The following is a 25,944-nucleotide window of genomic DNA, read 5'->3' as shown; positions in this document are numbered from 1 at the left end:
GACTCTCGTTGTAGAGGTCTTTCACCTCCTTGGTTAACAGTATTCTTAGTTATTTTATTCTTTTGTAGCTATTGTGAATGGGGTTGCATTCTTGATTTGGTTCTCAGCTTGGACACAATTTTTTCTTTATTAGAAATGACCCAAATGTTTAATGAGTATCTATTATTTAATGTAACCATAATGTTAAGATTTTGAATTACATAAGAAGGTTTTAATAAGCATTTATCTCATTTATGCTTACCCAGTTTATTTATTTTTAGTAGGTTGACTAGACTATTTATGATAACTTAGATATTAGACAAAGTCATTATTTAAAGTTATGTATGGTTATGTTAAGCATTTTTATAGCTTGTGATTATCAGTGTTCACCCAAGTGAGAAACTTAAATTAAAATATGGGTATTTTGTCAACAACTCAGAAGATTTAGCTGTTTTTATTAAGCTAACAATATTAAATATCTGATTTGTTAAAATTATACAAACAAAGATCATTTGGTTTTGACCAGATTTACAGTGTTATAACCCTTGTGTCAAACCCAAACACCTTAAAACATCTAGTGGAGAGAAATACAAAATTTTCTGACCAGTAAACTCAGGCAAAAATGTACACTGACAATTTTAAAGACATTTAAATTTTTATCTTATGAATAATTTGAATGCCAACTTATTTATTAAAGACTTCCTTAAGTCATACAAACTTGGAACAAATATATTTGGGCTTAGTAATTTATGAGCACTCATCTATTTATAAGTCAGTTTTGTAGCATATAGATACAACATATAACAATATATGTGCATATATTTAAACACATCTAAACAAACATATATACACACATAAAGACTTTATAGTTTTTATTTTAGAATTTTAGTCATGAGAGAGCACTGTAAACTTACTAGTTTATAAAAGACTGTTGGATCCATATTACATCTGACAAAATCGGAACTTGTTTACTTGGCTAAACTTTATTTGTCTCAACAGATAACCTAATGAAGGCTGTGGATCAAAATGTTGGGTAAAGCAGTTCTTACGGCAGTTTGATTTTAAAAACATCTTTTGCCCCTTTTTTCTTTAGTTCTAAATGAGCTTAGGGTTAAAATTTTTAATGTTTATATTTTAGTTAGAACTGGCTGAATTGTTAAAACACACACACACACACACACACACACACACACACACACACACAATCTCTAAGTAATCTTGCATTAGCAATACCATAAACAGTGAGCTTTATCTCAATACCAGTAGAAAAGTTAGCAGATTTAAAATGGGCAGAAAAAACCAGAGAATTTAGAAGGCTCTGTGTGCTAACCCTATAGTTATAAGTTGACCATCTGAGCTCTGAATTCCTTTTCTTTTCTTTCTTTTTTTCTTTCAGAAGGAGTCTTGCTTTGTCACCCAGGCTAGAGTGCAGTGGCACGATCTCGGCTCACTGCAACCTCTTCCTCCTGGGTTCAAGTGATTCTCCTGTCTCGGCCTCTCAAGTAGCTGGGATTACAGGTGCCCACCACCACACCCAGCTAATTTTTGTATTTTTAGTAGAGATGGAGTTTCGCCATGTTGGCCAGGCCGGTTTCAAACTCCTGACCTCAAGTGATCCACCCGCCTTGTCCTCCCAAAGTCCTGAGATTACAGGCTTCGGCCACCTTGCCCGGCCCTGAATTGTAATGTAATTTGTCCATCAATTTAAAATGTACAAAAGAATCAGTCATGATACATAGCCAGCTGTGGTCTCAAAAAACCTGGCATATATTAATGTTTGAGAATTTAATTTTGTTTCTTAATCTCCCAGTTTAGAAAAAAATTATTGGATCTGGATTTTTTAATCTCAGTGGTTACATTTTCTTTTTGTAGTTGTTCCATTTGTTCTTTTCATTTTACATTCATATATATTTTCCCCTTTTGAGGGAAGGAAATGTGTGCATTGTGAACTCCTAAAAATCTCTGCCTGAGGGATATATGGGAATCGAGTGAACAAGCAAAAAGAGATGAACTCATATTGTTTCCGGAACCAAGCCAGGTCTTGCTGCGTTTCCTTGAGGCCCTATAACGAGAAGCAGACAGACTAGGAAAGAAAGGAATTTATTACTGTAACCAGACACAGGGAGAATGCCTGAGATAATTCAGACAGACCAACTCAAAGTGTTACAATTTTCTTAGTGCTTACATAGGTTGGGATTATGTGCCTATGTGCTGTATATTATTCGCCTAAGTCTACTGGTAACTAATTTTGTTTCAACTATAAGGTCAGAGGAAAAAATGCTGGCTAAGTCTGATTAAAAGGTCCTAGTACCTTCAAGGCCTGTCTACTGTGGTACTGGAGTGATTATTTCTTTTTCTCTCTCTTTCTTTCTTTCTTTCTTTCTTTCTTTCTTTCTTTCTTTCTTTCTTTCTTTCTTTCTTTCTTTCTTTCTTTCTTTCTTTCTTTCTTTCTTTCTTTTCTTTTCTTTTCTTTTCTTTTCTTTTCTTTTTTTTTTTGAGATGGAGTCTCGCTCTGTCACCCAGGCTGGAGTGCAGTGGCACAATCTCTGCTCACTGCAACCTCTGCCTCTTGGGTTGCAGTGATTCTCCTGCCTCAGCCTCCTGGGTAGCTGGGATTACAGGTGTCCACCACCATACCTGGCTAATTTTGTATTTTCAGTAGAGATGGGGATTTCACCATGTTGGCCAGGCTGGTCTCAAACTCCTGACCTCAGGCGATCTGCCCACCTCGGCTTCTCAAAATGCTGGGATTACAGGCATGAGTCACCGCGCCTGGCCTGGAGTGATTATTTCTATCTTATCTCCTTTACAGATTGATCCAGAGAGCTGCCTTAGACTCTCCAATGAATCTATTCAAACAGCTGCCTGTTACCTTGACTTGTCTCAGATTCTGTTACCCGAGATGGGTCCTGGCACTAGGAATGTAAGACTGCCTCTATTATTTTGACTTGTTCCAGGTTAGGGAGAAGCCTGTGCAAGGCTCCTATTGACCATATGTTTCGTTTCTAACTTTGATGCCTGAGCACCTATTTCCCTAGTTTGGACTCTTTGCTCAATTTTAAGACAGCTCTGTGGAAATCTGTCTGTGTAACAGGAGTGCTATGCAGACCTGTCTGTGTGACTGTCATGCAGGCCTGGTTGTGTGATTGTCAGCGAGAACTCTCCCGCCACAATAGCACAGCGGGTAAGAGGAGGGGGAACAGATGGAGGTTTAGAAGCTTCTAAGTCCTGTTGAAAGTTAGTCTCTCATTTAATTTTTCTGGTCCTAAGACTAGCATCTTTTTTAATTGCCCACACAAATAAATCACTTCAGGCATTTCAAAAAGATCTCCATTTCAGCCATTGTTGCTTATGACCATCCTGGGTTAGGCAGGACCACTTATCTCAGCACTTGTAAATATAAAGACTTTAAAAATAACTTTTCATGGCTGGGCGTGGTGGCTCACACCTGTAATTTCAGCACTTTGGGAAGCCGAGGGAGGCGGATCACCTGAGGTCAGGAGTTCGTGACCAGCCCGGCCAACATTGTGAAAACCCGTCTCTGCTGAAAAAAAAAAAAAATTGGCTGGGTGTGGTGGCGGGCATCTGTAGTCTCAGGTGCTCGGGAGGCTGGGATGCTGAGGCTGGAGAATCTCTCGAACCCAGGAGGTGGAGGTTGCTGTGAGCAGAGATTGCATCATTGCACTCCAGCCTGGGTGACTAGAGAGAAACTCCGTCTCAAAACAAACGAAAACAAAAAACTGTTCCCGTAACTTTTATGCATAAACCCTAACTGAGGTACAGTCAGTCTTAACAGGACCCATTTCTCATCTTGGTAGGTTTGAGTGAGATAAGCTATGTTGTGGAACAAGAATGCCCTAATGTGATCAAAATAGGATAAAACCAAGGAAAGTTTGTCTCTCCCCAACCCCTGAGAGAAACCATTCACCTGCCCTAGGATTCACCCTGCCCTAGAATTCAACTAAAACCCTTACCTTAAATTTGCAGCAGTAGCTCTTATTCTGAGAGCATCGCTGCACCTCCTAGACAAGGGAGAAAGCAGCTTCAATAAGGCAGAACTTTGCCTAAAACAGGAAGTTGGTTGATTTCAGGAGAAACTTATCTGTTGCACCCAGCAGGGGCATCCAAGTTGGGGGAACACGATGGATTCCTTGCATGAAAGTCGAAACCTGCTCAGATTGGTCCAGGGTGACCAGGGAGGTCACTCTGAAACACTGATGACTAGAGGCAGAAATACTTGGATAAAGATTTATTGGAAGCCAAAGGTGAGGATCAACCCAGGAAGATGCACCAACACATTTGGATGGGTGCCAGAATCTTTTACAAGTTGGAATGTTTTTATAACAAAGTTTAGGAGAAGGGAAGGGAACTCCTCATATCAGAATCGTCTGTTTTTATTGGAGGGTATAATACAGAGGTCGTAATGATTGGATACAGATTATAACATACAGGCTAAAACATTTTGTATGTAAAACCATCAGTGAAACTTTCTAAGACTGGGCACGGGGGTTTATGCCTGTAATCCCAGCACTTTGGGAGGCCGAGATGGGCAGATCACTTGAGGAGAAACTCATCACTCCTGAGGTCAGTAGTTTGAGATCAGCCTGGCCAACACGGTGAAAACCCGTCTCTATTAAAAATACAAAAATTAACTGGGCATGGTGGCACATTCCTGTGATCCCAGCTACTCAGGAGGCAGAGGCAGGAAGATTGTTTGAACCTAGGAGATGGAGGTTGCAGTAAGCTGAGATTGTGCCACTGCACTCCAGTCTGGGTGACAAGAGTAAAACCCTGTCTCAAAAAAAAAAAAAAAAAAAAAAAAAAGAAAAACTTTATGATTTATAAATATATCAGGAGCACTTCATGGTTTAGAAACAAAGGATTGTGCTTTTCCATATCAGTGGAAAATCAGAACATCAACAGTTAGAAGAACTCATAAGATCTGAGTAATTAAAGATAAGATTTGAGAACCTCACAAGATTCTTTACTCAGGAACAGGATGTAACCCATGCATCAAGAAACCTTTCCTGGGGATTAACTGGGAAGCCTGCCAGATGTGACCAGTAGGTTACCAGCAGAGACCTCGCCTGTCTTGTTCAACCTGTGTCCCAGGTCCTAGCACCATGCCTGCTACTGTTTAAGTGCTTATGTGAAGTTTGTTGTTGAGAAACTAATTACCTAAAAGTTAGAACTTGACCTCTTCATTTTACCTAGGAGGTTATGAGACTTAGAGGGTTACACAGCCAGCGAGTGGCAGAGCCTGGACTTGAACTCAGTTCTGCAGAAGGCAGAATGTGTTCCTTCTTGAACATTCAAGGAAAGGGGAGGTGAAACTCCAGCTAGCGGGCTGCCCGTGTGCTTGTTCTAGGGACACCCCAGGCCGATTCCTGGGAGCTGGGCCTTCATGGTGACACAGTAAGAAAAACTCACCTATTGGCCAGGTGCAGTGGCTTACGCCTGTAATCCCAGCACTTTGGGAGGCCGAGGTGGGCGGATCACTTGAGGTCAGGAGTTTGAGACCAGCCCTGGCCAATATGGTGAAACCCCATTTCTACTAAAAACACAAAAATTACCTGGGTGTGGTGGCTCATGCCTGTAATCCCAGCTACTTAGGAGGCTGAAGCAGGATAATCGCTTGAACCTGGTGGGGCAGAGGTTGCAGTGAGCTGAGATCGCAGCATTGCACTCCAGCCTGGGCGACAAAGTGAGACTCTGTCTCAAAAAACAAAACAAAACAAAACAAAACAAAACAAAACAAAGCAAAGCAAAAGAACTACTTACCTATATTGTGGATCAACTCTGTGTCCCCACTGTACCAAATCCTTATTTATTAAAAAAAATTTTGTTTTAATTATTGCATTTACAGCAGCCCAGCTTGAAAAACGAAGCAACAGAGACATGTAGAAAGTTAAAAGGTCTCTACTTCAGTTGTAATGTCTCCAGTTCCACCGTGGTATGTACATTCTTCTGGATTTTTTTCAACGTGTATACACGTGTACATACAGACACACACACATACACTCGTATGTTTTTTATATTGGTGGGACCATTTCTCACATCTTTAATTTGAAACTTATTCTCTGCTCTCTCTGCCTGTGTCTGATAGAATGCTGGCAATGCTTTGTGATGCTTTAGGAGACACATTTGTCAGATATGAAGACTCAGGCTTAGGAATTGTTGGGTGGTGACTGAGGCTGGTCACTCTGTGGTCTGATGCACTTTCCTACTGCCCCACTCTGGGTAGGGGTGGAAGGGCCCCTGCAGAGAAGCACCAGCTTCTGTTTTCCCATAAGTGACTCCTCTCCCTCCAATACTCACTAGGGGATTATTCCATAAGCCAGGCTGTGTGATTTGGCCCCTGAGATATTCCTGGTTGGATGAGAAATCTTGGGGAGACTCCAGACTTCTCAGGCACAAAACTCCCAGAGCAGAGAGCTCCCTCTGGACTATCCCTCCCTCCCTCAATTTCCTGTTCTGCTGCCTGGTCCAGGAATCAGGATCTTAGTGATAAACCTTGGCTTCTCCCAGGCTGCAGAGTCCTGCTGGGGTGTGAGTCCTTGCTCATGGCTCATGAAAGTTCAACATCTGCTTATGGCTTCAATATTGGGCCAGATTTCGCTTCCCACCTTGAACTTCCCAAGGATGAATTGTGTGGTCCCACATGTTGGTGATCTCAGCATGACCTTCAAGGGAACAAGAACTCATGTGCATTTTTGCGCAACCTGGGTGCCCCATCCCATGGCTGCCCTTGGACAGTCTCCCTCTTCATTCATGTCTCTGCTAAAAGGTCACCTCCTCCTGGAAGCCCTCCCTGATTCTATGATTTATTGGATTGTCTGATTTATTGGATCATTGCCTGTCTCTTTATGTGTTGTGATACCTTTGACAGCCGAGCACTCACTGTTGCATCCCCAGTGCCTGGAACAGTGCCTGGCACATAGTAGGTGCTTAAGAAACATGTAGTTGCATGAACAGCCCTGAGATGCATAGATTTTTCTTTTTATTTTATAACTGAAAGAAGCCCTGAGAATCAGAAAGGTTAAGGGGTTAACTCGCAGCATTCCTGCAAAGCCTGGAGCCAGGAATCTTGAAGCAAGGCTACTTAAACTTGAAGGATTGTATAGAAATTCCCTGGGGTTCTATTAAGATGCAATCCTGAGTCAGTATTTCTGGGTTGGGGCATGGGATTCTGCATTTCCTGCCAGCTGTCAGATGATGCTCATGGCGCAGGTCCGTGGACCACACTTTGAGTAACTGAGCCTTACAGTTAAAGCGCATGTTGCCAGCTCCTTCCCTTCACCTCCTCTTTTTGAGGTTCTTTCCTCTGAAGACTTCTCCTCTGTCTCCCTCTAAAGCCCCTCATTCCACATCCCATCTCCCAAATGCAATATCTGAGCCCACAGCAATTTGGGAGGCCTAGGTAGGCAGATCACGAGGTCAGGAGTTTGAGATCAGCCTGGCCAACATGGTGAAATCCCATCTCTACTAAAGATACAAAAAATTAGCTGGGTGTGGTGATGGGCGCCTGTAATCCCAGCTACTCAGGAGGCTGAGGGAGGAGAATCGCTTGAACCTGGGAAGCAGAGGTTACAGTGAGTCGAGATTGCACCAATGCACTCCAGCCTGGGTGACAGGGCAAGACTCTGTCTCAAAAAAACAAAACAAAACAAAACAACCTGAGCCCAGGAGGGGCAGTACTGCCCATCATCAAAGCAAGGACAGAGCAGAAGGAGGACTCCAATCAGGGTCCCCTGGCTCTGCCTTCCCCATCTGGACCTTGTCTGCTCACAGCTTCCCTCAGCCTTACCCTTCATGAGCCCCCTCTGTCCTCCTACGCTGAGCTCAGCATCCAGGTTGCTTTTCCAGCTGGTCTCGTTATCTCCGGAATCTGACCCTGGGTAATCCCCAGTGGGGCTGCATTCTCTGTTCCTGCTTCTATCAGTCAGGTCTCAACCTAGGTCCTGGGCTGCTGGGAGGCAGGACTTGAATTCCTGCCAGGCTGGCAGTGGAGGGCAACAGGCTTCTGCCTCTGAATCTCCGAAATCTCCACTGAGAAATGGTGCACAGCATTCTCCTGGCCCACATTTGGAGGGGAACTCGAGGGTTGTTTTGGGAGAAGGCTTGGCCTCACCCAGCTCACCTGGCACCTGAACACTTCATTCCTTTACCTACCTTCCCCTGGTCTTGGAAAAGCAGGGTGGCTGCAAATTTTGGGGCTCAGATCACCATTGGCTGCCCTCCAACTTACCCTCTGCCTTACATGAGGTTCTGAGTACTGAGTGGCCGTGCTGGGTCACCCGGAGTTGGTTCTTCTACAGCTATGGTCCCCGCCAGTCCCTGGGTTTTGGTTGGCTGCCCTGGCACAAAGGAGGCATCCAGGCTGTGAGGATTGGCCAGCCCAGCCCAGCCCAGCCTCCTGAAGTGTTTCCTAGATCTGGGGCCAGGGGCAAAAACCTCCTAGCAAAGGAGGAGAGGAGGTTGTGCGGGACAAGCTTCTCCTGACAGAAGGTGCCAGGCTGGGGGTGGCAGGGCTGGATAGGGAGGGGCACTGCCCAAGACTGGGGTGGCTCCAGGGAGCTGGCCCTGGTGATGGGTGCTTGCAGGTAGCCAGAGGTAAGTTGGCTGGTGGTTCTAGATGAGGCTGTCTGGTCTCTAGTCTCCTTGATCTCGAATTTTGTGTCACTTCTCCTCTCCCCTCTCCCTTGGCCTCTTCCCCTGAGATTCCCTGAATCTCCCTCCAAGCTCTTTTTTTTTTTGAGACGGAGTCTCGCTCTGTCACCCCAGGCTGGAGTGCAGTGGCCGGATCTCAGCTCACTGCAAGCTGTGCCTCCCAGGTTCATGCCATTCTCCTGCCTCAGCCTCCTGAGTAGCTGGGACTACAGGCGCCCGCCACCTCGCCCGGCTAGTATTTTGTATTTTTTAGTAGAGACGGGGTTTCACCGTGTTCGCCAGGATGGTCTCGATCTCCTGACCTCGTGATCCACCCGTCTCGGCCTCCCAAAGTGCTGGGATTACAGGCTTGAGCCACCGCGCCTGGCCTCCCTCCATGCTCTTAACCATGTTTACCCATCATCGGTCCTGGAGCTCCCCAGCCCCTTTCCTAGGCCTCAGGACTTCACCCTCCATCCCCTCTGCCTTGCAGGATGTCGCTGCTGAGCCTGTCCTGGCTGGGCCTCGGGCCGGTGGCAGCATCCCCATGGCTGCTCCTGCTGCTGGTCGGGGCCTCCTGGCTCCTGGCCTGCATCCTAATGTGGACCTACACCTTCTACGACAACTGCCGCCGCCTCCGGTGTTTCCCGCAGCCCCCAAAACAGAACTGGTTCTTGGGTCACCTGGGCCTGGTAAGTGGCAGGAAGATGGATCTGGTGTCTCAGGGTAGGAGGGTGGAAAGGGGCTCGGGCTGAGGGGGTGGGCTGGGGTCTGGGACGGGAGAGAAACTCACTCATTCCTCTGCTCACTCACTCATTCCACTCCTCCCTCACTCACTCCTCTATCCACTCACTCATTCCTCTCCTCGCTCATTCATTCCTCTCCTCACTCACTCATTTCTCTACCCACTTACTCATTCCTCTCCTCACTCACTCATTCCTCTCCCTGCTCACTCATTCCTCTCCTCACTCGCTCATTCCTCTCCTCCCTCACTCATTCCTCTATCCACTCACTCGTTCCTGTCCTCACTTGCTCATTCCTCTCCTCACTCGCTCATTCCTCTCTTCACTCACTCATTCCTCTCCTCATTCACTCATTCCTCTCCTCACTCACTCATTCCTCTGCTTTGCCATGCCAAGCCTTTCTCACCTCCTTGTCTAGGGGAAGCCACCCCTAGCGTGTTTTGAATTCTTTTCCTGACTGTTTTCAGTACACTAGTGAACCTCTGATGGGTTCCTGTGGGAGAGTGGGGATTACACGGCAGGGATTCACCAATATTTCCACAGTCTCCACTGCTGTACTTGAGGCCTCTTGAGCTCACTGTCTAGAAGCCCACTTTCTGCCTGACCCATTTGCTTGTGTCCGCCCATCTCTGGGCTGCAGTTTTCCCATAGAAGGTAGCTATACACCCCCTGCCCTCACATTGTGACACAGCTGGGCTGGAAGAGAGAAGTGTGCCGTCTCCACCCTCCCCCTTGCAGAGGCATCTTCTTTCTCCCCACTAAGCTGTCCCAGTGGGTTGTGTTGCCCAACCTGGATACAGTTTAGCCATTTACTTCCTCTTTAGAGTTATCTATGACCCTTCAGACCCTGCCCTTTCACTTAGACCTTCTGTCCCTTTTGAGGGATTTGGCATCAGTCTGTTCATTGGCAAATGGCAGGATTGATGGGTGTGTCCGCAGGTGCAGGGGGAGGGAGCACAGGACGGACTAGCTCTGAGCCTGATGTGCAGAAGGTGCTCCCTAGTGAGAGCCGCTGTTCTTCCTGACAGGCAGTTAGAGTCACCTCTTCTCCCCTGGGGGCTGCTGAGAAAGGAAGTTCCACAGTGTGCAGACCCTTCTCCATGGGAGGACCTGGAGCCCCTGAGGCCCAGCCAGGACATAAAAGGATGTGGGGACCAGCCCTGGGGACATGTCCTGAGGCCATGTTGCTGCCCACACACCACCCTTGTGAGCCCATCCCACATGACTGTGTGTGGGCTGGAGCCACTCTCAGGATGAGAAAATCCATCCTCTTTATTCAAGGTGGACTTCTCCATGAACAGATAGTATGTCTTCTCCCTGTTCCCTGGGATGTAGCCTTGGAACTTAGATACTGCCCCTAAGAGAAAGGAGCAGGAGGGAGTGGAGATTACCCCTATGTGTGCAGAATCTGGACATGCTGTTCATTGCAGAGGCTGTGCCACCTCTGAATCCTGCAGTGGGACCTGCTGTGGCTCCTCCTGGGAAATGTATTTTTTTCTCCAGATTAATAGAATTAATATGATATCAATATCCACATCTATCTATCTATCTATCTATCTATCTATCTATCTATCTATCTATCTATCTATGGATCCATCCATCCATCCGGCCATCTGTCTGTGATCTATCTAATCTATGGAGAGACAGAAGAGGCCACTTATTATAGGAATCGACTTGTGTTCATGGAGGCTGAGAAGTCCCACTCTATGCCTTCCACAAGCTGGAGAATCAGGGACACTGGTGGTGCAATTCCGTCTGGGTCCAAAGCCCTGGGAACCTGGAGTTCTAATGTCCGAGCGTAGGAGACGATGGATGTCTCAGCTGCAGAGGAGAAAACAAATTCACCCTTCCTCCTCCTTCATATTCTACCTGGACCCTCAACAGATTGGATGATGCCAGCCCAGACTGGGAAGGGGAGATCTTCCTTCCTCAGTTTACCTTCAGATGCTAATCTCTCCTGAAACACCCTCACGGACATACCCAGAAATAATGTTTGACTGGATCTCTGGGCATCCCTTAACCCAGTCAAGTGGACACCTACGATTAACCATCACAGGAGGTGATGGCCCTTGCCTTGCTTGCAGGTCACCCCTACGGAGGAGGGCTTGAGGGTCCTGACCCAGCTGGTGGCCACCTACCCCCAGGGCTTTGTGAGGTGGATTGGTCCCATTTTTCCCATCATCAACTTGTACCACCCCGACATCGTCCGATCTGTCATCAATACCTCAGGTACTCCTGCAGAACTTGTGGTGGTGGGCACAGGAGAATGTCGGAGGGCTTCTAGATCTCCTCATCCCCAAAGCTTCTGTGCAGCCCCTGTAGTACTCAGCCCCTTCCTTCCTGCTTCTCTCTCAGCCACCTTCCTCTTTCCTTCCTGGATTCACCAACCCCAACCTCAGTGTCTCTTCTCTCTGCTGCCATCTTCCTCACCTCCCTGTTGTTCTGGGAACCACTGGGGCCCTGAGAAGCTTTAATCCAAGACCCTGTCCTGGAGGAACCCCTAAACTTGAAGAGATGGATCGGTACAGAGACTTCATAGGGTTAGAAATGGGCCAGGAGGAGACGGGCTGTGACAGATCAGAGGAGAACAAGATTTCTACTGGGGCATGCTAGAAGACTTCCTGGAGGAGGAGTAGCAGGAGCTGGGTCTGGAATGATGAGTGATAATTTTTTTTAAGCAGAGGCAGGGTGATGCAGTGGGCATTGTTAGTATTCAAGGCTCCTGGCCAGGCCTGGCATTGGCTTTGTCCTTCTGCAGGCCCAGAGCAATGAGAAGGAGCTGTGGTTGGTGGAAGATCTGGGCTGCTATTTCCATGACATTCACCTCTTGTGGGTCAATTCCTTCTAACCCCATCCTGTGGCACTTCCACCATATGCTCATTGCCCTCCTGCTCCAGGCCCCAGGAATCTCCAATAGGAGACCCCACCCCAGCCTGGAGCCCTACCCTTGCCCTCTGCCCTTCCCATCTTTGGACAGGCCAGGATGAGCAGCAGAAGGGGTATCACCACACAGAGACCATGGCTCAGGCCCCAAAATGCTGCGTGACTCTGGGCAGGTCCATGGCTCTCTCTGGCTGCTGAGGTATCTTTTCATTGTGAGTGGTAGGAACTCAACCCCACGAAGTCTAAGCCATTAAAGAGAACCTACTGACTGCAAAGTCCAGGGAGGATGGCCTTCAGGCACAACTGGATCCAGGTCTCACCTAATATCATCAGAATTCTGTCTTTAACTCTTATTCTGTAAAGGTGTTTTCTAGAGTATTGACTTATGCTTGGGTGTTGCAGAACATGTTGGACCATGTACGAGCCATGTCAAGGCATGCTTAGCATGCTGTACCATGTTAGGGCGTATCATTGCTCTATAGTGCTATTGCAGCCTAGTCCAGCCTCCTTTATGCCCCCCACCCTCCTTTCTTCCTCTGCCCATGGCCTCCTTCCTGCTATGCTGGGCTTGGAGAAAAGAAGTCCCAACCTCTGTCTGGGAGCCACCCTCCATACCTAAAGTCCCTCCTCTATCCTCTCCATGGATCCTGATGGTCTTCATTCATGTCAGATGCCATTACAGACAAGGACATAGTCTTCTACAAGATGCTGAAGCCCTGGCTGGGTAAGTAACTGTAGGTGGATGGGATGGGGACCAACTGTTGTGCCCAGGGGAAGGTTCTGCCTTTGCCCACAGCCCTTGGCTGCCCTACTAGGGGATGGGCTCTTGTTAAGTGCTGGTGACAAGTGGAGACACCACCGTCGCATGCTGACACCTGCCTTCCATTTCAACATCCTGAAGCCCTATATAAAGATTTTCAGCAAGAGTGCGAACATCATGCATGTGAGTGCTTTGAACTCAGGGTCCCAGCTGCAGCCTTGGGGTGGGGGGAACACGTACAGATTGCTCTTCCTCTCTGTGCCTTGATTTCCCCATGAGGCTAATAATCCTTACTAAAAGGTGGTAGGAGCATGTGATGGACTCATGTCTCTGACACTTAGTAGGTGGTCAAAAGGAGTCAATTTCCACATTTTTCTCACTGAAGCCCTGTAAACTCAAGAAAGGAAGAATGACACTTGCATAGTAGTCATTGCTGAGTACAGATCACTTCAAAACTAATTGGTTTAGAGCAATAAGGGTTTATATTTGCTAACAAGTCTGTGGGACAGTTGGCCAGCCTTTCTGCATGTGGATGGAATCCCTCAAGGTATAAGAGCAGCTGTGGGTCAGGTAGGCAGCTTTGCTTGTACCAGCTCAGTTCTCTCACATGTTTGGAGCTTTGCTGGCTTCTGGCTGATTTAGGATGGCCTCAGCTGGGACACCTGGACTTTTCTCCATGTGATTCTCTGCCTCTAGATGACACCCCAGGATTGCTCACATGGCAGAGACAGGATTCCAAGGCCGTGAGAGGAGGATGCAATGCTTCTCATTAGTTATTATTATTTATTTTATTTTTGAGATGAAGTCTCGCTTTGTCTCCCAGGCTGGAGTGCAGTGGTGTGATCTTGACTCTCTGCAACCCCTGCCTCAAGCAATTCTCCTGCCTCAGTCTCCCAGGTAGATGGAATTACAGGTGCCCACCACTACGCCCAGCTAATTTTTTGTATTTTTAGTAGAGACAGGGTTTCACCATGTTGGGCAGGCTAGTCTCGAACTCCTGATCTCAAGTGATCTGCCCTCCTCGGCCTCCCAAAGTGCTGGAACTACAGGCATGAGCCGCTGCACCCAGCCAACTTCTCACTAGTTATGGCCTTATCATTTTTGCCACATTCTATTGGCCAAAATAAATAAATAAATAAAACATCCACCATGAATCAATGTGGGGCAAAATAGACTCCATCTCTTAATGGGAGTAGCTAAAAAATCACATTGCAAAAGAGGTGGATGTGGGGAGAAGGGAAGAAATGGGGCCAAGCGTTTTGTAAAATAACTAGGATTTTCTTTTTCTCCTGTGAGCTGATAAATTAGCTTGTTACTTTTGCATGGATTCTGCCAGAAGACACGAGACTTCTGGGTCAAATACAAAAGTTTATTACGCATGTCTCAGCAAGTGGCATGTGCATCTTGTTGTTTTGGATCCTTTCTCTAAGCCACTCAGATTCCCTGGGGTGATAAGGTGGGCTTCCATAGATGCCTGCCATGTAGTATACTGCATGATGGGGAGGAGCATTAGGCTTAGGGAATCTGCTTTTAGAGCAAGCAGAATAAGCCTATGTGTGTCCCAGAGGAGCGATTACCTTATACCCCAACGTTGTTCTCTGCAAACACAAGACTGAGAAATAACCCAGATTAAGAACCTCAGGGTTGACCAGGTATGGGAGCTCCTGCCTGTAATCCCAGCACATTGGGATCTCTTGAGGTCAGGAGTTCGAGACCAGCCTGGCCAACATGGTGAAACCCTGTCTCTACTAAAAATACAAAAATTAGCCAGATGTGATGGTGTGTGCCTGTAACCCCAGCTACTCAGAAGGCTGAGACAGGAGAATTGCTTGAACCCGGCAGGTGGAGGTTGTGGTGAGCCAAGATCGTGCCGCTGCACTCCAGCCTGGGCAACAGAATGAGACTCCATCTCAAAAACAAACAAACAAACAAACAACAACAACAAAACTTCAGGATTTTGCATTCTTGGCATGCTCAGAAAAAAGTGCTCAGGGGGATCACAGGAACTTTTTTTGTAATCAATTTATAACAATGAAGATGACTCAAGCTAATATTTGTTGAGAACTCATCATATGACAGAAATGAGGTAATATGCCCATTCCATGGTATATGTGGTCTCATTTAATTTTCACAGCCCTGTGAGGTAGAGGATATTTTCCACCCCCCCCCCCACCCACCACCATGACAAATGGTGAAACTGAGGGCCAGAGAGGTTAGGGAGATTTCCCAAGTTCACCCAGCTTGTCAGTGAGTCTAAGAGAGGGGGAGAAGGGGTTCTAGCCTGGCTGCCTGGCATCAAAGCAGGTCATCTTGATTGCTATTGAGGATTTGACAGGTGAGACCTAGAAGAAGGCTATGAGTTGACCAAGGGTACACACAGCTTAGGAATCACAGCTGGGGCTTGAACCCAGACGTAGGATCTTCATCTCCTAATAGTAACAGCTTCCACTCTCAGCCAAGCCTAGTCCTCCCTGGGGATGGGCGTCTGGGACGGAAAACCAGGAGTCTGCCTCTGTGGGAGTCCATCCTGGTGGCTGGGGTTGCAGGGGCACTCAGAGGAGCCAGGGCCTGGCCCCAGCCCTGTCCCCTTCTCTGGCCAGGCCAAATGGCAACGCCTGGCCCTGGAGGGCAGCACCCGTCTGGACATGTTTGAGCACATCAGCCTTATGACCCTGGACAGTCTGCAGAAATGCATCTTCAGCATTGACAGCCATTGTCAGGAGTGAGTTCTTGCCCCACGGCCTGGGAACATGGGATGGATGCGGGAGCAGGGGAAGGTGGGGAGAGCAAAGTCCAAGGAGACAAGAAGAGCCTTCCTGGAGAGATGATGAGAACTGGGCATTGAAGGACAAAGAAGGAGAGAAGGAAAGAGAGAGAGCGCGAGATAAAGAGAAGGTTCCTCCAAACAAGTGGAACTGTTTGGGTCAAGGCAAGGAAGCTAAGATGAGCACAGCATGTGCAACAGGGAGTTGGGAGACACTTGGAAATGAGGGTGGAGGGGTTGGCAGTAACTAGATCTTAAGGATCTTGAAAAGTCAAAGGGAGATTAATTTTGTTCAAGGTTCCCAGGGAGCCATGGGAGGTGTTTGAGCAGATGAGCATCATGGTCAGTGCTGAGCTGGGACATTGGACTCTGGGACTCTATGGAAGATTGACTGTTGTGTAGATGCAGCATGCAAGGAGGCCAGGGAGAGCAGGTCTGAGTTTGGTGGAGAGAATGGGGCAGATTTGGGAGAAACTGGGGAATAATAGGCAAGAGCAGATGTTTTGTAAGAGAGAGAGAGGAGATGCCCATAATGGCCAAGCTGTGACCTGAGGACCTGAGGCAGGAGGCAGCTCACGGAGAGTGGGAGGCAGAGAGTGAAGTGTGCTTGCAAGGCACCCCTTTCTGCATGGAACGTGGTCCTGGGATTCTGGCTGGAAGGTGCTTCCAGGCTTTCATGTGTGTAAGGAGTTGCTTCCTCTCTCTGAACTGGCCCTGCAGGAAGCCCAGTGAATATATTGCCACAATCATGGAGCTCAGTGCCCTTATAGTGAAACGGAATCACAAGTTCTTCCTGTACAAGGACTTCCTGTACTTTCTCACTCCCTGTGGACGGCGCTTCCTCAGGGCCTGCCGACTGGTGCACGACTTCACAGATGCCGTCATCCAGGAGCGGCGCCGCACCCTCACTAGCCAGGGTGTTGATGACTTCCTGCAGGCCAAGGCCAAATCCAAGACGTTGGACTTCATCGATGTGCTCCTGCTGAGCAAGGTGGGCTTCTCTGGGATCTGAATTCAAGAAGTAAAATGGAGCTTCAGGTCAAAAGTCAGAGTGAAGGACTGAACTTGATCCAGAAGGCACTAAGGAGCCATGGACGGTGCTTGAGGAAGGGAAGGACAAGTCAGATAAGTTTTAGAGGTGATTGCATAGAAAGCTGCATGGGGGCCGGGTGCGGTGGCTCAAGCCTGTAATCCCAGCACTTTGGGAGGCCGAGATGGGCGGATCATGAGGTCAGGAGATCGAGACCATCCTCGCTAACCTGGTGAAACCCCCTCTCTACTAAAAAATACAAAAAACTAGCCGGGTGAGGTGGCGGGCGCCTGTAGTCCCAGCTACTCGGGAGGCTGAGGCAGGAGAATGGTGTAAACCTGGGAGGTGGAGCTTGCAGTGAGCTGAGATCCGGCCACTGCCAGCCTGGGCGACAGAGCGAGACTCCGTCTCAAAAAAAAAAAAAAAAAGAGAAAGCTGCATGGAAAGCTGCCTGGGAAGAACAAACAGGAGGCCAGGAGGAAGCCTGTGGGGGTATATTGGGAAGTGACAAGGGAGGGACTTTTCTGGGATAACGGGTCTTCAGGGACTGTTTCAGTTTAGACTCCGGTGACCCCAGAGCTAGTGTGATTGGGGTTCTTGTCTCCAGGATAAAAATGGGAAAGAGTTGTCAGATGAGGACATAAGAGCAGAAGCTGACACTTTCATGTTTGGAGGTGAGTGTCCCAGTCTGGGACTACAGTGGCAACAGGGGTCTCTCCACTCCAGGGAAGTGGAGGGCTGGCCCTGAATCACTTCATTCTGCCCAACCTCTCCCTCCCCTCAACCTTCCTGAGCGCCTCACTGTATGGGAGTTGTCCACCCTCTGGGTGCTGAAGCAGTCCAGAGATTCAAGCCCGCCTGGCTGACCCTCAGGCCACGACACCACAGCCAGTGGCCTCTCCTGGGTCTTGTACAACCTCGCGAGGCACCCGGAATACCAAGAACGCTGCCGGCAGGAGGTGCAAGAGCTTCTGAAGGACCGTGAGCCTAAAGAGATTGAATGGTGAGTGCAGGTGCTGGTGGCTGTTTCTGAGTCCCTCTGGTTGGTTCTTCTCCCCAGGTGGGGGAAAAGGGGAGAATCTTTTTGATGATTCTGCCATTGTTGCCATTCTGTCTGTCTCATTAGTTTTATATTTGGTAGTGGGAATAGGCGTAGAGCCCAGAAACAGGGCTCTACTACTCTACCTAGCGGGGGCTAGCAAGGGTAACATTGCATGCTTTGGGGACAGAATGGTCTGGGAGTCCATATTTATTTCCCCACTAACTTGCTATGCAACATTAGTAAAATCAATTCCCTTTTCTGAACAACTTTTCTCCTTTGTAAATTGGGGGTGTGGGGAATTGCTGTCCCACAGGGCTGCTTGGAGAATTAGTGGCAAAAACTGCAATGACTTTTGGACCAATCTAATATTATGATTTATCAAAACATTCTCTTATCAATGCATGTTTGTATACTTTCCAGCCTTTTGGTATGAAAGACATGATGTGTTGAATATCGGTGTGCCATGATCATTGCTGACGTGTCATCTTTGTAGAACAAATTCCTAGAAGTGCAATTGCTGACCCAAAGACCTTTTGAGTTTTACAATTCAAGAGCTCTTGGGAAGTCTGCTCCTACACACAGATTTTGAGAATGCCATACTTCCTCATAACCTCATCAGAAGTGCCTATTATGAAACTAAAACATTTGCCAATCTGATAGGTGCAATGTAATATTTTATTATTTTAATGAACACAACTTTAAATATGGGTAAAGTTGAGCACTGTTTTCACCTGCTGATGAGCCATCCATCTCTCTTTTTCTGTGAAGTGTCAGTTTTTGCATAATTTGTTTTTTCTACTTTGGGTCATACTAGTTTTCTTATTTATTTATAAAAACTCTTTACATATTAAGAACATTATTTCTTTTTTCTCTTATGCAAAATTTTTCCTCGCATTGTCTTGGACTTTATTTTTGTTTTTGGTTCATTTATTTGTCACCAAATTTGTTAATTTTTTCTTTTATAATTCCTGTTTGAGTTTCTGAAAAAAATTATTTAAAAAATCCTTTTATACTCTAATAGTAAAATGCAAAACTCTTGTTTGACTTATTCTAATAGGCTTATGTATTTTTTAAAGTTTATTTATTTAACATTTTGTCAATATTTTTCACATTTATAAATTTTTCCCTTTGAAATCTATGTTGGAATCTATTTTTTCTCCAAATGTCTAATTGTCCCAACCAAGTTTAATGAATATTTTGTCCTGTGTCATGATTCTAAATAACAACAAATTCACAAGCAACTATATATATACATATACGTATATATGTATATACGTACATATGTATATACATATATATGTGTATATAACTATATATGTATATATGTGTATATACGTATATACACATATATGTGTGTATATACATATATACACATATATGTGTGTATATACATATATACATATATGTGTGTATATATATGGTTTTATTTGTTGCCTTCATTTTGTTCTATTTATTATATAGTCTTACATGAGCAACATGAAGTCTACTTTTAAAAACATATTCATATTTGGTATAGTTTCTCTCTGTCTCATTTCTTTGCGTTTACAGTTTTTTTTTTCCCTCGAGTTCTTATTTTTTCCATTTGAACTCTGTGATCAGGCTAGTTAGTTTGATAAATGCTTTTGAAAATTTTAATTAACAAATTTTTTGGATGTTAGGTGCTAATGTTTGAGTTAACGATGTCCCTCAATTCATGGCAAATTTTCATCATTTTTCTATGCAGTACGTATTTCTTCCCATTTGTCTCAAATCTCTACTTTCAGCTCTCCAGCAATATGATTACAAAATGACGGATATTTTATTTGTAAAATTTGTTGTTAGGGTGGATACATTTTAAAATTCTATATATGTTTTTATTTCACAGATGTGCTGGTTCCTACCTTTTCAGAAATATAGTACTATGATTTGTGCTATGTTTATAGCACCATGGTTTTGTGCTATGATTTGTGCTATGTAAATGTAGCACTATGATTTGCAGCACTGTTGTCCTAAGTATATTTATCCTTTTGCTTTTAGCTATGATCTAGTCCTTTTCTCTTCAGTTCTGTAGTGGATACCTGGACTGCTTCTATATCTCCAGTGCAATGACCATCTTTGTGCATATCTCTTTATCTACATGTCTGATAATTTCTCTGGGATCTACAGTTGGAAACCAGCTTGCTGGGCTGCAAAACACACATCTTTCCTTGGCCATGTCCTGGTGGTTGCCTTCCATATTGGCAGCTTCTGTGCACCCCACTATCAGTGCATGTGACCCCTCTACTCACACTTCAGTCAACCCTTGGCAACACCTACCTTTGGCCATTCTAGCCTCGAATAGATGTGAAGTGGTATCTCATTGTCAGCTAGCTCTCATTTCTGTGATAGCCAGTGACTTTGAGCATCTCCTCTTAAATTTCTCATGTTTGAGCATTGTCTACTTTTTCACTTGGGTCACCTGTTTGTTCTCTTGCAGATTTGCAGGAATTCCTGACATATTCAAGATATCGTTCTGCATATCTATCTGTCTATCTATCTATCTATCTATCTATCTATCTATCTATCTATCTATCATCTATCTATCTATCTATCTATCTATCTATCAATCATCTATCTATGTATCTATCATCTATCTATCTATCTTAGGCATCTTCTCTGAATCTCTTATCTCTCATTGGAATGTTAATTGGGTCCACAGTATCTTTTATTGCACAGAAATCCTTAATTTGCATGCATATTTATCCTTTATATTTTATCTTGTTTAAGCTTTTGGGGTTTTAAGAATTCCTACTCTTAAGTCACAAAAATGTCTCCTGTGTTATCATCTTTTAACGTTATACTTTTACCTTCCTCACAAAGGAAAAGACTCCGCCCTGTATATGCAGTAGTAAAGAACCTGTTTCTCTTTGTTCACACATTTCCAGTGGTCTGAACAACTTCCACCACACTATCCATTTTCCAGGGGCATATGAACCTTCCTTTAGCAGATGTTAAGTTTCCCCCTTTTCACATGCCTGATTCTGAGCTCTCTACTCTGTTCTATGGACCTGTTTTTCTGTTCTTGCAGCAGTCCCACAGTTTTTTAAAAATTATTTTATTTTTATTAGTATGCATTTGTAATATTTCTTAATATCTGGAAGCTTGGGTTCCCCTTCTTCAATCTTTTACTTAAAAATTGATCTAGCTTGGGCAGGGCGCGGTGGCTCACGCCTGTAATCTCAGCACTTTGGGAGGCTGAGGTGGGCAGATCACTGGAGGTCGGGAGTTCGAGACCAGCCTGGTCAATATGGTGAAACCCCATCTGTACTAAAAATACAAAAATTAGTTGGCTGTGGTGGTGCACACCTGTAATCCCAGCTGCTTGGGAGGCTGAGGCACAATAATCTCTTGAACCCAGGAGGTGGAGGTTGCAGTGAGCTGAGATCAGGCCACTGCACTCCAGCCTGGGTGACAGAGTGAGAACTCATCTCAAAAAAAAAAATTGACCTAGCTCTTGATGAACTTTAAAATTCTTTCAATTAGAAGAAGATTTCAAAGCTCCCAAAAGAATCCAGCTAGATTTTTTATTAATTGCATGAAGTATATTGATTAATTTAGAAAGAATTGACACCTTTACAACATATGGTCATCCCACCCTACAGTGTGAAGCGGAGATTGTTTATTCAAGTAACCTTATAAGCCCTTTGTAGAGATGTTTTTTCCCCTGCTTTTGTTACCTCTTTATATAATTTTAAATACTTTTTCACACAAACAAATGAACACTTTTGTTTTTGAGATGGAGTTGCTCTGCCTCCCAGACTGCAGTGCAGTGGCATGATTTTGGCTCACTGTAACCTCTGCCTCTTGGGTTCAAGGGATTCTCCTGCCTCAGCCTCCTGAATAGCTGGGACTACAGGTGCCCACCACAATGCCTGGCTAAGTTTGTATTTTTAGTAGAGATGGGATTTCACCATGTTGGTCAGACTGGTGTTGAACTCCTGACCTCAAGTGATCCACCTGCCTCAGGCTTCCAAAGTGCTGGGATTACAGGAGTGAGCCACTGCACCCCACCAGAATGAGCACTTTTAAGAGACACCCTCTGAATATTGTTTTGCTCAGAAATACCTCTAAAAACACCAGGTCAATTTTTCTTCTAGTAGTTTTGTGACTTTGGTTTTCTAATGCTTACAACTTTGTTGCTTCTGGAATTAATTTTGTTACAAGACTGAGGGTCAGAGGGAGGTGGTGAGAGGGTCTCCAGGGGCAGCAGGAGGGCTGTGTTTGCTCCCTGGATAATTGTTGGGTGTTTCCTTAGGGACGACCTGGCCCAGTTGCCCTTCCTGACCATGTGCCTGAAGGAGAGCCTGCGGTTATATCCTCCAGTCCCCACAATCACCCGTGGCTGCACCCAGGACGTGGTGCTCCCAGACAGCCGGGTCATCCCCAAAGGTGCCCACCATGGCAGGGGAGGAGGGTCCTTGGCAGGGCGGTGGTCCCAGCAGGCAGCTTGGACCTTGTCCTGACTATCATCTCCTGCATGACAGGGAACGTCTGTAGCATCAGCATCTTCGCAATGCATCACAACCCCTCAGTCTGGCCAGACCCTGAGGTGCTGCCCTTCCCTGCTTCTCCATCCCTGGGGCCTGGTCAGGGGAGGGGTCTTGTCCTGGAAAACCAGATACTCTCTCTCTGTTCCACCCATATCTGTCTTATGTGGGGGTGGCTGGGTATCCTGAGAAGCCCCACCAGCAGCCCTAACTTGCCCCCAACCCAGGTCTATGACCCCTTCCGCTTCGACCCAGAAAACACCCAGAAGAGGTCACCTATGGCTTTTATTCCTTTCTCAGCAGGGCCCAGGTGAGGCCAGGGGGTGTCTGAGGTGGGCATGGGCTGAGGATGGCACACATAGCTGCCTTGTCAGATGCCTGACTTGTGGGACCACGTGTTTTTGTGACAGGAGTTTTAAAGAAGATCCTAGGAAAAAGGGTGTGCTCAGAGCCTCCTGCCCCATCTGCTCTTATTTGGGGCTGGGGTCTGGGCTAGGCTCTGGGAATATGCAAGCCCACATGGGGGTCCCAGGCACAGTTTCCCCCCTGTCTGCCCCTCAAGGTGATCTGGGTGGGGTTGGGGGTCCCGGGCTTGGTTTCTGGCGCACTGGGGCCGGGATCTGGGTCCTGGGTACAGTCAGACCCCCCCACCCTGGCCCCCAGGAACTGCATCGGGCAGTCGTTCGCGATGGCAGAGATGAAGGTGGTCCTGGCGCTCACACTGCTGCGCTTCCGCATCCTGCCCGACCACAGGGAGCCACGCAGGACGCCGGAGATTATTTTGCGTGCAGAGGACGGACTTTGGCTGCGAGTAGAGCCCCTGGGCTGAGTCCTGCAGTGACCTACCCGCTTACCTTTGCATCACCTATTTTTGCAGCAACTACCTTTTCAGATTCCCGAGAATAAATCTGTGCTGGCCCCTGTGCCTGAGTCCCGCGGAGAGCCAGTAGGGGGCGCTTGAGGACTGCAGGGATCTAGGACCTGGTTGGGAAGAGGTGGGGAGATGTCTCTGAGCCCAAGACCTTAACTGCCTCTCTGGGTGAGCACAGGAACCCCGTTCTGAGGGCGGGTTCTCCAAGAGCCTAAATAAAGACTGCCCCCACCCCCACCAAATAAATGTGTATTCTGATATAACTTTTTGCCAATTTAGAATCCCTGTTTTTTAGCTAGGTCCATAGCAGCCTGAAATACAGATCACATTTGAAAGCCTTTCTTGAAGCTCAATTTGTTAAGTGACTGTGGCTGTCCCATGTGGAGAAGCCAAAGATTATGTGGTAGTTCTGGTAACCTTTCTTAAGAGAAAGCTGCGACAGTCTCTCTGCTCAGTCCTCCCTTCTTCTTTCCTTCCTTGCAAGATTTTTTTTTTTTTTTCTTTGAGACAGGGTCTCACTTGTCGCCTAGGCCAGAGTGCAGTGGCTCACTGCAACCTCCACCTCCTGGGTTCAAGTGGTTCTTCTGACTCAGTTGCCCGAGTAGATAGGATAACAGGTGTCTACCACCACACCCGGCTAATTGTATTTTTAGTAGAGACGGGGTTTTCCTGTGTTGGCCAGGCTGGTCTCAAACTCCTGGCCTCGAGTGATCAGCCCACCTCAGCCTCTCAAAGTGCTGACATTGCAGGTGTGAGAGTAAAAATTCTTGAGTTTCAATTTTTATTTTAGAATCAGGGGCTAACATACAAATTTATTACAAAGGTATATTGCATGATGCTGAGGTTTACAGTATGAATGACTCCATCACCCATGTAGTGAGCATAGTATCTAATAGGTAGTTTTTCAGCTTTTCCCCCTCCCTGCTTCCCCTGTCTAGTAGTCCCCAGGGTCTGTTGTTCCCATCTTTATTACCATGTGTATCCAATGCATAGCTCCCACTTATAAGTGAAAACATGTAACATTTTGTTTTGTTCCTGCATTAGTTTGCTTAGGATAATGGCCCCCAGCTGCATCTGTGTTGCTGCAAAGGACAAGATTTTGTACTTTTTAATGACTGCATAGTATTTCATGGTGTATTTCTACACATTTTCTTTATCCACTCTACCATTGATGGGTGCCTGTGTTGATTCAACATCTTCGCTATTGTGATTAGAGCTGTGATAAACATGTGGGTGCATGTGTCTTTTTGGCAGAATGATTTATTTTCCTTTGGGTGTATACCCAGTTGTGGGGTTGCTAGGTCAAATGGTAGTTCAACTCTCAGTTCTTTGAGAAATCTCCTAACTGCTCTCCACACTCCATTAGCTTAGTGGCTGAACTAATTTATATTCCCACCAACAGTGTGTAAATGTTCCTTTTTATCCATAGCCTTGGCAACATCTGCTATTTTTGACTTTTTAACAAATTGCTTGCAAGATTGATGTGGCATCTGGAGTTCCATATTGGCCCATGAGGACAGGGACTGCTATTTAGGGCAGGTGGGGCAGATGGCTAGAAGCAGTCAGGGTCGATGACCCTAGATCCATGCTGTGACCTGAATGTTTATGTAGCCCCCAGATCCATACATTGAAGCCTAGTCTGCATGTGGTGGTAGTAAGAGGGGAGGCCTCTGGGGGATGATTAAGTTGTGAAGACTCTGCCTTCATAAGTGGGATTATCACTTACGAAGGTGCTTATAACAGAGACCTGAGGAAGCTTGTTTGCCCCTTCCACCATGTAAAGACATGTGCAAGGTGCCATCTATGAGGAACAGACCCTTAGCTGATGCTGAACCTGCAGGCACCTTGATCTTGGACTTCCCAGCCTCCACAATTGTGAGCAATAAATACCTGTTATTTATAAACTACCTAGTGTAAGTTATGCTGTCATAGCAGCCAGAATGGGCTAAGATAATCCATATCACCTTGGAATTGTATTATAAATGTCAGAATCCCAATCTGCTATTCACTAGCTGATTGGCTTGGGGAAAACTTGTTCACCTCTGTAGCCATGGTTTTGTTTACCATTTAATAGTATTCAACTCATTGGGCTGCTGTGAAGACTGAACAAGTCGGTATCTACAACATCCCTGAGCCACATCTGTTGGGTATTAGTGGTCCATGAGGGTTAATTGACTCTCTTTCTCTTCTTTTTGTATCACATTTGAAGTTTTGACATTTTAAAAAATCACAAGAGGTAGCTTTAAGACCTGGGATGCATGGCATCCTTCTCTTGAGGAAAATTCATTCAAATATTTTGTGTGCTCAAAATATCCGTTATTACATCCGAGAATCTACAGTGGACTTTGGTGAAAGGTTGGCCCAAAGCTTAGAATGGAAAAAATTAATTTTTCCAGAGAGGGACGACCAGGAATTTATTCTTGTCTAAAAAGTGCAGGTCATGCAGGTTTTCAGTAGTGAGAGGAAGGTAGAGGGAGTGGGCTAGGGGCCGCCCCTTTCAGCACCAAGGACAGCGGCCGCACCGGGACTTCCCCTGTCTGACTGTAGGGGGGTCCCGCGGGGCACAGAGTCCGAGGACTGAACGCCTTTCACGGGCCAACAAATTGGGAACCTGGAAGGATTATTGGATGCAAAATAAGAATGGAACATCGCAAAATAAAATAAATAACTATTTAATATATTCTAAGCTGAAAGTCACATTTGTTTTTCTTCCCTTTA

At 46.1% G+C, this 25,944-nt stretch overlaps 1 protein-coding gene across 7 annotated transcripts in view; it reads left to right on the top strand.

Annotated features, from left to right (window-relative positions):
- The window catches only part of LOC115891978 (cytochrome P450 4F8), a 29,733-nt gene extending 5,265 nt beyond the window's left edge, over positions 1 to 24,468 (top strand). Inside the window, exons 2-14 of one of the 7 annotated variants that reach the window (XM_030935280.1) lie at positions 5,846 to 5,932; positions 9,122 to 9,320; positions 11,456 to 11,600; positions 12,925 to 12,978; positions 13,070 to 13,197; positions 15,615 to 15,736; positions 16,499 to 16,769; positions 17,416 to 17,482; positions 17,682 to 17,811; positions 22,124 to 22,257; positions 22,353 to 22,417; positions 22,583 to 22,665; positions 23,019 to 24,467. In XM_030935280.1, the coding sequence (XP_030791140.1) occupies positions 5,913 to 5,932; positions 9,122 to 9,320; positions 11,456 to 11,600; positions 12,925 to 12,978; positions 13,070 to 13,197; positions 15,615 to 15,736; positions 16,499 to 16,769; positions 17,416 to 17,482; positions 17,682 to 17,811; positions 22,124 to 22,257; positions 22,353 to 22,417; positions 22,583 to 22,665; positions 23,019 to 23,184 (1,584 nt within the window). In that variant the 5' untranslated portion in view covers positions 5,846 to 5,912 and the 3' untranslated portion in view covers positions 23,185 to 24,467. Of the gene's footprint in view, positions 1 to 5,845; positions 5,933 to 8,425; positions 8,593 to 9,121; positions 9,321 to 11,455; positions 11,601 to 12,924; positions 12,979 to 13,069; positions 13,198 to 15,614; positions 15,737 to 16,498; positions 16,770 to 17,415; positions 17,483 to 17,681; positions 17,812 to 22,123; positions 22,258 to 22,352; positions 22,418 to 22,582; positions 22,666 to 23,018 lie in introns of those variants that run through there. The other 6 variants (XM_030935284.1, XM_010361516.2, XM_030935283.1 and 3 more) reach the window with 6 other exon arrangements.
- Positions 24,469 to 25,944: the final 1,476 nt, after the last annotated feature.

Source organism: Rhinopithecus roxellana, chromosome 8 (genome assembly GCF_007565055.1).
Source record: "Rhinopithecus roxellana isolate Shanxi Qingling chromosome 8, ASM756505v1, whole genome shotgun sequence".
NCBI lineage: Eukaryota > Metazoa > Chordata > Mammalia > Primates > Cercopithecidae > Rhinopithecus > Rhinopithecus roxellana.
The sequence above is the reverse complement of the archived record's forward strand: the minus strand, read 5'-3'. Positions and strand labels throughout refer to the sequence as shown.